At 49.7% G+C, this 11,404-nt stretch overlaps 5 protein-coding genes across 5 annotated transcripts; 2 read left to right on the top strand and 3 right to left on the bottom strand.

The window, feature by feature from the left end:
• Window positions 1-837: 837 nt before the first annotated feature.
• Window positions 838-2,236, bottom strand: HER10_EVM0006723 (uncharacterized protein). The gene is made up of 3 exons (XM_035476301.1): window positions 1,843-2,236; window positions 1,244-1,789; window positions 838-1,189 (listed from the first exon to the last, which is right to left on the bottom strand). Exons 1-3 carry the CDS (start codon window positions 2,078-2,080, stop codon window positions 1,035-1,037), a joined length of 939 nt encoding a protein of 312 aa, XP_035329520.1. The 5' UTR covers window positions 2,081-2,236; the 3' UTR covers window positions 838-1,034.
• A 787-nt stretch (window positions 2,237-3,023) lies between these two features.
• On the top strand, window positions 3,024-4,631 carry HER10_EVM0002755 (uncharacterized protein; the record flags this gene model as incomplete). The annotated part of the gene is made up of 3 exons (XM_035472451.1): window positions 3,024-4,076; window positions 4,137-4,247; window positions 4,302-4,631. The coding sequence occupies 3 exons, from the start codon at window positions 3,024-3,026 to the stop codon at window positions 4,629-4,631; spliced, it is 1,494 nt and encodes a 497-aa protein (XP_035329016.1).
• Window positions 4,632-5,044: 413 nt separating this feature from the next.
• HER10_EVM0003751 (uncharacterized protein) lies at window positions 5,045-6,711 on the bottom strand (the record flags this gene model as incomplete). Its single annotated transcript, XM_035473415.1, has 2 exons — window positions 5,045-5,207; window positions 5,264-6,711. The coding sequence occupies 2 exons, from the start codon at window positions 6,709-6,711 to the stop codon at window positions 5,045-5,047; spliced, it is 1,611 nt and encodes a 536-aa protein (XP_035329128.1).
• Window positions 6,712-8,196: 1,485 nt separating this feature from the next.
• On the top strand, window positions 8,197-9,357 carry HER10_EVM0001447 (uncharacterized protein; the record flags this gene model as incomplete). Its single annotated transcript, XM_035471192.1, has 2 exons — window positions 8,197-8,551; window positions 8,699-9,357. 2 exons carry the CDS (start codon window positions 8,197-8,199, stop codon window positions 9,355-9,357), a joined length of 1,014 nt encoding a protein of 337 aa, XP_035328872.1.
• A 116-nt stretch (window positions 9,358-9,473) lies between these two features.
• HER10_EVM0006864 (uncharacterized protein) lies at window positions 9,474-11,121 on the bottom strand (the record flags this gene model as incomplete). Its single annotated transcript, XM_035476437.1, has 3 exons — window positions 9,474-9,892; window positions 9,950-10,478; window positions 10,549-11,121. 3 exons carry the CDS (start codon window positions 11,119-11,121, stop codon window positions 9,474-9,476), a joined length of 1,521 nt encoding a protein of 506 aa, XP_035329540.1.
• Window positions 11,122-11,404: the final 283 nt, after the last annotated feature.

Below are 11,404 nucleotides of genomic sequence, written 5' to 3' on the forward strand. Positions count from 1 at the left end.
AGCACGGCGATTGGCGAACGCCGTTTTCCGTGATCGGAGGTGCTAGCTACCGACGTTCGACTTATGGTGATTTACATAGCATCATGTCTTTAGGCATCGCAGACGGACGCGCCAGTACGGCCCCAGGCTCATCCGATGCCCGACTTTCGTCTTGTGAAAGCCTGGCCTCTTCAACTCCGTCGTAATTGCTTGGCCGAGATCTCCCGGTCGCCGACGGAGACCCGCGACAGGGACGCTTCCATCAAGCAGTGCGTGTGAAGAATATAACTTGGAGAGCACGCCTCTTATGCGAATGAGAAGGACTGAAAGGTGGAAGAAGCGATAGCTATTCGGATCGCGTAACGCGCACGGGGTTTAAGGGAGAACGAAGGCGTCTCCTGTTCCACAAGTAGTGCAAGGAGGGGCAAATCTCAAGTCTCATGCATTGCCAACAATGACGTTGACCGTGTTGGTCCTGCACGATCCCACTTCCACGCCTACACTTCGCAGGCTTGGTAGTGGTTGAACCTCAGTAAGTCCGATTCGGGTCAGAAGTCATGAGAACCGGCTCTCCATCGTCTGAAAGCTCACCGTGCGACTCTTCCTTGCAGGCTATGGCGTATCTTTAGCGGCCGCGGCTTTGAGGGCCGTGCGATATTTCGGCATCTATTAGGCTTAGGAGTTTCCAAAGATTTATTGTTAAATTAATAGGTCTATGCTAGTTTCGAGCATTCCACGGCATTTACGTGTAGAGATATTTTCAAAGGAAGAGCTTTCTTACGCACTTACATGCTTAGAATCCTTAGAAGAACGAATCCTTAAATCATAGAATTGAAGCCATAGAAAATTAAGCAAAATGTCGTAGAGAAGATGGATGTGGGTAATATCGATCTTATGTTGTTCATTTCATGAGATTGAACTAGTAGGTACTCAAGTAACCTATACATAGTTCATGATTCGCGATAACAGAGCGAAATCTACAAAACTTGACGTGGCTAGGTGAAACTTTACTTCTTCGTTTTTGCTATTCGCCGAGCTGAGCTAAAGGATCTGCTCTATTCCTTAGACTTGGGCTTCAACCCTCCGGCAGGCACCCTTCCTCTAACAGCAAAGCTTTGGAATTCACAACCCTTCTCTGACAGCTCCTGACGAACTCTGGCATCGAGCGTGTCGAGTTGTTCGGGTGAAAATCCCTGAAGCTCTGGCAGGGCTGAACCTGACGTTAGTCTAAGCAAAGAAAACGGGCGTGCGATTAAGAACTTACTCCGGGCCATAGCCACGATCATAGGACCAGCGCCAGCAGCGCCATTGATGCTAGCTTCTTTGAGCTCAGGCTTCGCCTTAGCACCAACCTTACATGCCAAGACATCGACCTGAACGTCCTCGAGACCGGCCGCTTCCATCCAGTCCTTCAAATTGGGCCCAAAGTTCCCGCCCATCTTCTTGATGATCCAAATCTGCTCCAGCAACTGGAAGAACTCGCGAGCGACCGTGCCTTCGCCCAACAGACTCTGGTCGCAGTCAAGCTCGACAAGCTCAACCCAGCCCCCAGGCTTAGCCAACGCGCAGAGATTGGCAACAGCTTGCTCAAGAGCGAAGTTGCCGCAAAAGCCCAGCACCTGGCGCTGATGGACAACATCAAATGATTCATGCCACTCGACAGGCCAGGCATCGGTGATAGACTGTTTATGGAACTCGATGCCATCGGGTCGAGGATTGGGGAAAAGTGCTTCAACTAGGTCAGTACCGATGAAGGTTTGCTGTTCAGCGGCAGGTCCCGCTTGCTTCAGAAGGTCCTGAAGCCAGATGCCTAATCCGATGGTCAGCTACAACATGCAAAGCTGCATGTGGAAAAACTCATACCATCTGCCGTTGCGGAGTCCAAGACCCTGAGACCGGGCTTCTTCCAATCGATTGGAATGAAGGACAGCTTGCCACCGGCAGCATCTGTGTAGACGAGGTGGTTATCAGTCAAACGGGAGATTTCTTCTTCCAGGCCACGTTTTTTAGCATCTGCCATGAGTTCGTCCATGCCAGTGCCGTTGGCGATGCCGGCATCAAGCTCGGCTTGGGGAGGGGCTGCTGTGGTTGTAGTAGCCATGTTGATCGACGAAGCTTGGAATGAATTTAGATTTTCAAAACGATCTGTAAAGAGGAAGTGAAAATGTGGTGCGGAGCTGGAAGATGAACTTGCAACCTTCTCTGGTGATGTGTTCAGGCCATTACTTAATTATGTTTATTTCGTCATGTCCCGTTGTCTAATCTAGGCCATTACAAAAGCTCTAAGAGTTTGTATCTCAGACAGGCTTATCCTCAAGTCCCTATTCCATTTCCTGCCAAGTCTAGTATACATCAGGCAGCAGGTTATGTTCCGGTTAGCCACGGAGGATTCGCCAAGGTGAGACATTAGGGCGTAACAATATCGAAGTGGAACTATGATGGTGTGAACTTACGGATAGTTGCATAAATGACGTTGAGGGACTTTGGAGATACCCCTTGACACTTCGCCCCGTCAATGGGATAGCTCTCAACAACCCCCGCCACCACCCCTCTCTTATGCCCCGGTCCCAAAGGATCTCACTAGTCGCTTGCAGGCCATCCTTTGCCGCTCGGCCTGAAGGATGGAATATCCCAGTCTGTAGATAGTACGACGCACCCCTCCCAAGGTTGATCTTCCTCGTGGGGGCTTCGTAAAGAGTGGTGCGGGAACTTTTGACGACAGTCACCCTTTGTATCCATGGGTATCGTCTCTCATGCAATCATCTGACGATATTTTCTCAGACATTGCTCCCTAGTCTTCCACGCCAATTGTGTGATCAAATATCTCTGCCTAAATCAAGGCGAACATTACGCCGAAAGCTTAAGCTCGGCGACCGCTGGCCCGACTCATTGCCTTGTAGAAGCTATTTTTGACACCTTGGTCTAACGGCCGTATCCTTTTATGAATTTGAGTTGCGGTGGCATTATCCTTGAGCTTTCGGTCCTTCTGAGAATTTTTGGTGCCCCGAAACATTGTTTGCACTCTGCGGTGAACAGCTTCCATGATGGACTTCACTTGGGATTCACTAAGCATACTCAAAGCTTTGGTGCTACTTCTACTGCACTATCTTATTGTTGTGGTGGCCTACCGCTTGTTCTTTTCACCGTTGAGAAAAATTCCCGGCCCGAAACTTGCTGCAGTAACATTTTTGTACGAATTCTATTACGATGCCATCTGTCGTGGGCGCTTTCTCTGGAAAATCCAGGACTTGCATGCCAAGTATGGTCCCATAGTTAGGATCAACCCTCGCGAAGTTCACATCAACGACATTACATTTTACGACGAAATCTACGCCAGTGGACCACATCGACCTCGGAACAAGATTCGGTTCATGGCCACCCAGGATGAGAGCATGTTTGATACCTACAGCGCCGAAAGGCATCGGATTCGCAGATCGGCGCTGTCGGGGTCATTCTCTAAGCAGTCAATCCGTGCCCTGGAACCTCTCATCGTCCAGACTGTCAATCAATTGGCTGGTCGAATGAGTGGCCTTGCTGATTCTGGGGCGGTGATGGACTTCAAAGAGCTTTACAGTGGCCTCACGATGGACGTCATCGGCCAGTACTGTTTCGGCGAGAGCATGGACAACCTCAAACAAGATAAGTTCGGCAAAGAGTTTCTCGACTTTTTTCATGAGATGCCTCAAAGTCACCCCATTGGCCGCATGTTTCCTTGGCTCTTCGACTTGATCCAGAAAGTCCCGATCAGCGTCCTAGCAAAGATCGATCCCAAGCTTCAGCCTCTTGCGGACTATGACAAAAGGATCTCTGGGCAGATCATGGAGGTCCTTGCCAAAGACAAGCCCGATAAGATACGAACAGTGTTCCATGAGATGAGAGACAGCAAGCAGCTGCCGGAGTCTGACAAGACTCTCGAGCGCTTTAAAGCCGAAGCGGCGATCTTCTTAGGCGCCGGCACGGAAACCACTGCCGCCGCCTTGACGGTCTTGAGCTATCATCTCACGGAAAATCCGGCTATGCTTGAGACCCTCCGAGGTGAGCTCAAGTCTGTGAGCACACCTTTCACTGTGGCAAAATTGGAGCCTCTCCCGTATTTGGTCAGTTGTCACGTTCCATAATAGCGAGTAAGTCGCTTCTTCGCTAACATAAGAGTTCAGAGTGGTATCATACAAGAGGGCATAAGACTTTCTTTCGGAGTACCGGGACGTCTTCCACGGTATGCTCCTACAGAAGACCTAATGTACTCTGGCTACAGGCTACCTCGAGGTGTAAGTACAACACAGTCCAAACTTACTCTGTCTTATACTTACCAATCTTTGTAGACCGTTATGAGCTCTTCCTCATACCTCCTCCATACAGATGAAGCGCACTGGATCAACGCGAACCAATTCAACCCCCAACGTTGGATCGATGACAAAACGACGCTTACGCGCAATTTCGTGCCTTTTGCGCGTGGCAGCCGGCAATGTATTGGCATGAACCTTGCCTATGCTGAGCTTTATCTCACTGTTGCCACGATCTTCTCTCGGTTTGACTTCGAACTGTATCAGACTACACGGCGTGACGTTGAGCTTGCGCATGATTTCTTTGTCGGGATGCCTCCACTAGATTCGCAAGGCATAAGAGCTCGCGTCTCCAAGCAATTGTTATGAACAGAAGGAAACAACCGCAAGCTCGCTTGCAGGATACTGTAGTAATTCAAAATCCGTGATAAAGCTTTTCTGTATCTCCAAACATTCAGTCACGGAATTGACAACGTACATCTATGCTAAAAATGCAATAGCCAATTTCTCATGAAAAGGATGGGAAAAACCTGCAGAATAACTTGACGCATACTGATGATGTGTTGATCACATGTTATTCATCTTTGAACCTTTCAACCTTTAGAATCCAAGACCCAACAAGATCATGGCAGTACTCAAGCTTGATTCATGTTGTAATGTGGCAAAGCTATTTGATTGCTAGAACGAATGACTCAAAGACTCCATCAATTTCAATGTTGGCACTACATGTATCCTTAGGATAAGTTGGCATGATACCAGGATCCCAACATTTAAGTCGCTTTTTAGTTCGTCTTGGCCCGTTCGACGACTGCCATCAGAGGCGGCTTCGACCGTGTGCTATAAGTGAGTTGGCGATCCAGCCAATTCTCAGACGCAGCGTCTAATGTTACGTCATAGCTGAACAGCAGCTTGCACAGGGCCATTCGTAGAACATAGAAGCTTAACCTATCGAGTGTCAGTATAATTCAATCAAACTTTGAAACGAGGGCGGTAAGACTAACTCTTGGCCGAAGCACGACTGGGGTCCAACTGAGAAGGGATGCACGCTTCCTTTCTTATCGCCTAGGCAGTCTTTTGGTCGTCCTCGATCATCCGGGAGCCATCGATCAGGAACGAATTCCTCAGGCTTGGCAAAGTTGCGCTCCACTGAGTAGGTAACCTGATGCAGCATCATGACAACAGTATTCCCAGGTACGAACTTGCCCGCAATCTGAGCTCCCGATAAAGGAACGCAGCGATCTGTGCCAGTTGCCGCAGGCGAGTAGCACCGGATTGACTCTTGCAGACATGCCTCTAGGTAAGGCAGATCCTTTTGAGAACTGCTGAGTCTGTCCATGGTGATATCCGCTTCGGTTTTGAACACAGTTCTGACCTCCTCAAGCAAGCGATCCTTGATAGCGCGGTTTTCCGCACGTGAGACAAAATAGACAAATCCTGTGAGTACAGTCGGCATGGCCTCGCAACCACCAAGCATCAGGAATGGAGCAAATTCCCTCAGCAGCTCTAGGGGCATCGTTCCTTGTCGTCCGCCGGTTTCGGAGTCTCCATCCAAGACCATCTGTAGCATGTCGTGCCTCGCTGATGATAGGGCGATACGACGATCAAAGCGTTCAAAGATTGGAGCCATGAAAGACTCACGCTCGCCGCTTCCCCATTTGTGAACGGCGAAAAGTAGAATCTTGTGAAGAAATGGGAACCGGTTCAAAACGGCTAGGATTGTGACACCCTTGGCAAACCGGTCAAAAGAATGCACCCAAGGTACGAACTTCGGGTCTGAGAAGAGATGGAGAGACTCGCCGAGAAACAAATCCGCTATGAGGTCGCAAATCAGAAAGCTGTTCATGTCGCGCATGTCGATAGCGGCACCATTGGCGGACTCTATAAAGGAAAGGTACTCGTTGATGTGGCCATTGATCATGCCCTCGATCTTCTTGACGTTATCGCGCTTCAGAGCCGGCACCATTGCCTTGCGCATGAGGCTGTGCGTCTGTTGAGATCGTGGCTTCGCAGGGTCAGGATTGACGAGGTCGCCTCCCACGAGGGCTGCGAGACGAGGGTCTTTGGCCATGCCATCTTTGGCTGCCTTGGTGGCGCCGCAGATGTCGAACCAAGCACGCTCGTCTGTGAAGGTGAGGGCGTCGGGAGCGATGCGGACGACACCGCCGTATTGGTTGTGGAGTTTAATCAGCCATGGAAGCTGGCGTCCTCGAACTGTGGCAATGAGATGGGGAATCCGAGAGATTGCGCAAAGTTTCGGACCAGGGAATGACGATAACGGCGAGAAGTAGAGCTCTTTGACGATGGAGATGATGTACACTCCGATGCAAATGACAGCGACTGTGAATGTGAGACGCGATGTTGCAGTGAGAGCTTGCCAATTGGTAGTAATGTCGTCCCAAGTTACGCCAGGAGTAACTTGAGTGTGATTGACGTAGGGTTGGGAGGACATTTTGGTTCCAAATGAATTCTGGTGATGCAGTACGATGCGACTGGACCTTTGCAGTGCTTCAATCGTCCGCGAAGAATTACGATAATGGCATCGACAATGGTCCAGGTTTCAGTGATTGAATTTCTTTTAGTGCACCATCAGACGCACATCCCTAATAGGATCATGTACGAGAAGTAATTACTGACAGCTAGGTTTCCAAATGCAAGTGTAAAGCCAGCTGTTTGCTTCATCCACATGAAAGAATCTATCTGATGACGAATCCTGACTCGAGTCACCAGCATCAGATCCTGGTCTTTAAAGGAGTGATCCTAGCAATGCAAACATATCGTGCACTGAACCCATGAAAATGGCATGCTTCTGCCTGCGAATAGCCCGCATCTTCCGATGATCAACAGGTCGAATCATTGCTCTAAGCGATGGAGCAAAGGGTGTCTTGGCATGTCTACCAAGTATGACTGATTTCAGAAAGCATTTGTCTACTTCAAGTTGCCGGTGAATCCTTCGAGACATCCACTAATATGAACTTCTCCCAAAACAGGTATTCTTTTCGATCTTACCCTAAACAGACTCGGGGATAGGTGTGAGCATTGGCTACCCCTGTTACATGAATTCGGGCTGGTCTCTTGAACCCTTCAGACATGTGGGGTGCACAATCCTTCTCCTTCGCACCGTCCCGCTCGCGCTTACGAATTTCGCACGACCCGACGTGTCTATCCGGTATTCATCCAATCAAGTTGACGATATGTCAACCTGACAGCCACCCAAATGCGTGGCCTGACAAGGAACTAGGCGGGGAAATGCAGGTAGTGAAGACTAAAGTCCCAGCGGCAGCCTTATCTTTAGTTCATTTAGTGTGGTCTCTACCGCACGTACGGGACTTTGGGTTTGCTCCCTCACGCCGTGTAGATGGATCTAGCCCTGATCGACACCACACCCCCAGGGGTCACATCCTTGGTGCCTAGTTGCCAGTGGAAGTTTGGTCTGTGCGACCTGGGCTTCCGAGCAAGGCATCAAGTTTCCACAATTCATAGACCAATACAGTTGGAGTTTTACGAGATTTGTCTCATCCTTGGCGTGTATGTTCAAACTTCACCTAAGGATGAGAACCCTTGCACATGCATTTCTCAATGGAAAGCTGTTGAAAACCTGTGGAACACAATCTACATATTCTAATGAGGTAAGATTGATATGATTGACGTATGTCGCGGCGGCTGTTCTGACATCGTGGCTCGTCATGTTCCATGTAAGCAGCCTGGTATGTCTGGCTACATGTAGCTATGAACTTTAATGTACAGTAGCTACCTGAGAAAGGATGGTAATCGTTGTAGATGCATATCCAGATGACATAAATGGATGGCTCCAAGCGTAGGGTGAGTTTGTTTCTTGGTATACTACCACCACCTTTCACAACAGTGGATAGTCCCATCGATACACCCCAACTCCATCTTTTCCAACCCCTTATTCTTACGTGTAGTTTCTGACGAAATGCCTTCGTTACTTTCCGTCCTCGAACATAACGCCTCATTGTCAGCAAGGAAAGCAGGGTTCGTAGCCGTGTTTGCCGGAGCCACCAGCGGCATTGGCCTCGCTACCCTCAAAGTTCTCACCATCAGTCTTGTGTCACCGCGCTGCTACGTAATCGGTCGATCGAAAGCCAATTTTGCCCCTCAAATCGCCGCGTTGCGACGGAGTAACCCCTCCGTTAGCATCCATTTCATTGAGACCGAGATAGCGCTCCTTCGGAATGTCAGTGCCGTCTGTGAGGACATCATACGACGTGAGCCCCATGTAGACTTGCTTTACATGAGTCCAGGGTCGTTGGCCTTTGGGGGACCACATTGTGAGTCTATTCGAAATGTCGACTTTCAGCTTCGTTGCCTGATTTCCATCTTCACGCCCCTTCCCTGTTTGTGGGAGGCTAGTGGCTTCATACTGCAATATCATCCCGGGCTATTCGTAAGAGTCGATCTGACCATTGGCATCCTAGATACGGAAGAGCGCCTTGACATTTGCTTCGCTCTGTCCCACTACATCCGCATCCGATTGATCCAGGGACTCTTGTCTAGTCTCTTGAGAGCCAACGAACCCCGCATTGTCTCTGTCTTGGCCGGTGGGCACGAAAAGCCACTCTTCACTGAAGGAGGCGACTTGGGACTTCGGCTCGAGGGAAATTACACCGCGCCAAGAGCTGTCGACCAAGTCACCACTATTCACAGCCTGGCTCTCATGTTCCTCGCCAAGGCCCACCCTAGGATCTCGTTCCTTCACGTCTATCCTGGTTGGGTTTCTACGAGCTTCCTGTCTAATCTCTTGGGTAGTGGAGGTGTTCTTGGCAAAATGGCTGAGACGGTAGTTGGTCCCCTTTATCGAATGGTTGCTATGAGTGAAGACGAGTGTGGGCAAAGACAGGCCTTCAACGCAACCAGCGAGCGATATCCCAGCCGTGACATGATTTTGCGTGCCAAGATCAATGTTAACGATCAAGCTTTATGTCACGGGCCGTGTAGTGGCTTTTATCTGGTGCTGGCAGACGGAAGCACATCTCCTCGCAATGAGATTCTAGAGACTTTAACGTGTGATGATGGTTGGATGCAGAAAGTCATGGATTACACAGAAAATGTTGTCATTGAAGCAGGAGGTAGGTAGAGTGAATTGGACATCTAGTATTGGTAGAAATTGGGCCTATGTATCGAGTTTTCGGCTGGTCTAGAAGCCGCATGATGGCTTTGAGTTGCTTTTTGTTCCAGCGCGTAACTTGAAATCTATCGCGGGGTGACCGCAACCTTGACGCCGTGCAAGCTGCTTGGCCCAACCCTCATAACAGGAATATAAGGTCGATCATCTCTAGCTTCGAGGTTTTTGAACCTCTGGCAAAACCGCGTCAGAACATACGCTGTCTCTGTAGCCACGAGGATATGAGCTGGGCAGATGCGTGGCCCGCCGCCAAAGGGCACGAAGTGCCACAATGGCCTGATACTTTTCCAGCGCTCGGGGCGGAACTCGGCCGCATCTGGGCCCCAATAGTCAGGATCGCGGTGCATGAGATAGCGATTGCTGTGGACAATGTCGCCCTTGGCACAAAAAATGGGCTGTTTGCCGTCCGGGCCACCACCCCGTGGAAGGGTGGTGTCATGAGCGGCAACGCGAATCATCTGAATGCCGTTGGGCATGGTTCGATGCACTACGACGACGTCGTTAGTAAGATGAAGTTTACAACTCTTCGGAGCAGATTGCTTACCTTCGTTGATGACCCAGTTCATGTACTGCATCCCCCGGAGTTTGGAAAATGTGATTTCCTCGCTTTCGTCAAACGTATCCTTCACCTCTCTCTGTAGTCGCTTCCAGACTTCAGAATGACGAGCGAGAGCAAAGATGGCGTTGGAAATGTGGATGCTAGTCGTCTCATTGCTGGGAACCCAGACGGCGGTGATTTGATCTCGTAGGAGTATCTTGTCCTCTATCTGGTGTGCCATGTCCCATAGTAAGTCCGTACGCTCCGGCTTGTCGGCAAACTTGTCAGGGAACTCTTTCCGCTGCTTGAGTTCATCGAAGGCCTCGTCGATGTATTCGTTCATGAACTTGTGCACGAGACGAATGCTCTCATACCACTTTGGATCCCGGTGAAGGAACATGAACTTCCCCATGGTCAGTCGTACGCGAGCGCCACGCATAATGTCGACCATGGCGAGCATGACGTCTTCTTTTTCGGGATTTTGAAGACTGTCACGACTACGGCCGAAAAGGAACTCTGTGGAGGTGTCTAAAAACTGCAAAAGAAGACAGAATCATGATGAGCTGGGTGATTTTTTCAAGCAAGCTGGAGAAGGCACGACTCACCCATCTTCTGATCAAGACTTGGAAGTCAAAAGTGTCCCCATTCGTGGGTATCAAATCCAGCATTCGGTCGGTGAATGGCTGAAGTCTGGCAACGTTGGCAAAAGCTTGTCTCTCAAAGTATGGCTTGATAACGCCCCGACTGTAGTGCCAGAACTGACCATCAGAAGTGCTTACGCCCTTTCCAGTGAACGGAGTTGCGACGCCGTTGTCGACTCGTATGGGCTCAAGTACAAACTCTTCCCACTGGCTAGTGCTCATGGCCTTCATGTTTTCCATTTCGGAAGAGTAGACCATGCGCATGCCGAGGAACCGCGCCTTGAAGGTTTTGGTGCCCTGAGCAGCCCAAGTCTCCTCCATCCAGGACAACCATCTGTGCTCCTTGAAAGCACGGCTCATGGACAGCACAAAGTCCATGCCCCAAACAGGGTCCCAGTGGGAGTAGGTCCTGAGCTCGCCACATTTGAAAGCCTTAGTCTTTCGAGAGTAACTGATATTGTCCCATATCTTGTTGAGAAAATAGAGAATAATGAAACCGTATAAGGCTGTCAACGAGACGTTGAATAAGTGCAACATCTTGACCCAAGAAAGATGGTGGTAGCGGTACTGTGATTGCAAAAGTCGTGAAGGACATTGGACCAGAGGTTGTGAGAAGCAGCCAAAGGCAGATGTTGGAGTTGTCAACAAACAAGATTGAGTGCGGGGTGAATATGTGTGAGTTTGCTCTGCGATCGGAGCTCAGGGCGTGGAACTAGGACTGGTAATGGTGTATCTGCATGGAATTTGATTGTGCAAATTGATTATGAGATTTTCTATTCCAGGGATTCTTTCTTACCTAGATCTACCTTGTAAGCCACCT

This window comes from Colletotrichum scovillei (genome assembly GCF_011075155.1).
Source record: "Colletotrichum scovillei strain TJNH1 chromosome Unknown Contig00009, whole genome shotgun sequence".
Taxonomy (NCBI): domain Eukaryota; kingdom Fungi; phylum Ascomycota; class Sordariomycetes; order Glomerellales; family Glomerellaceae; genus Colletotrichum; species Colletotrichum scovillei.

What these genes read in the sequence shown, in the direction of transcription:
- HER10_EVM0006723 (XM_035476301.1), bottom strand. Translation starts at nt 2,080, where the DNA reads ATGGCTACTACAACCACAGCAGCCCCTCCCCAAGCCGAGCTTGATGCC. An exon ending in GGACTCCGCAACGGCAGATG is followed by an intron (nt 1,790 to 1,842) that starts GTATGAGTTTTT and finishes CCATCGGATTAG; the next exon opens with GCATCTGGCTTCAGGACCTT. An exon ending in GATCGTGGCTATGGCCCGGA is followed by an intron (nt 1,190 to 1,243) that starts GTAAGTTCTTAA and finishes CGTCAGGTTCAG; the next exon opens with CCCTGCCAGAGCTTCAGGGA.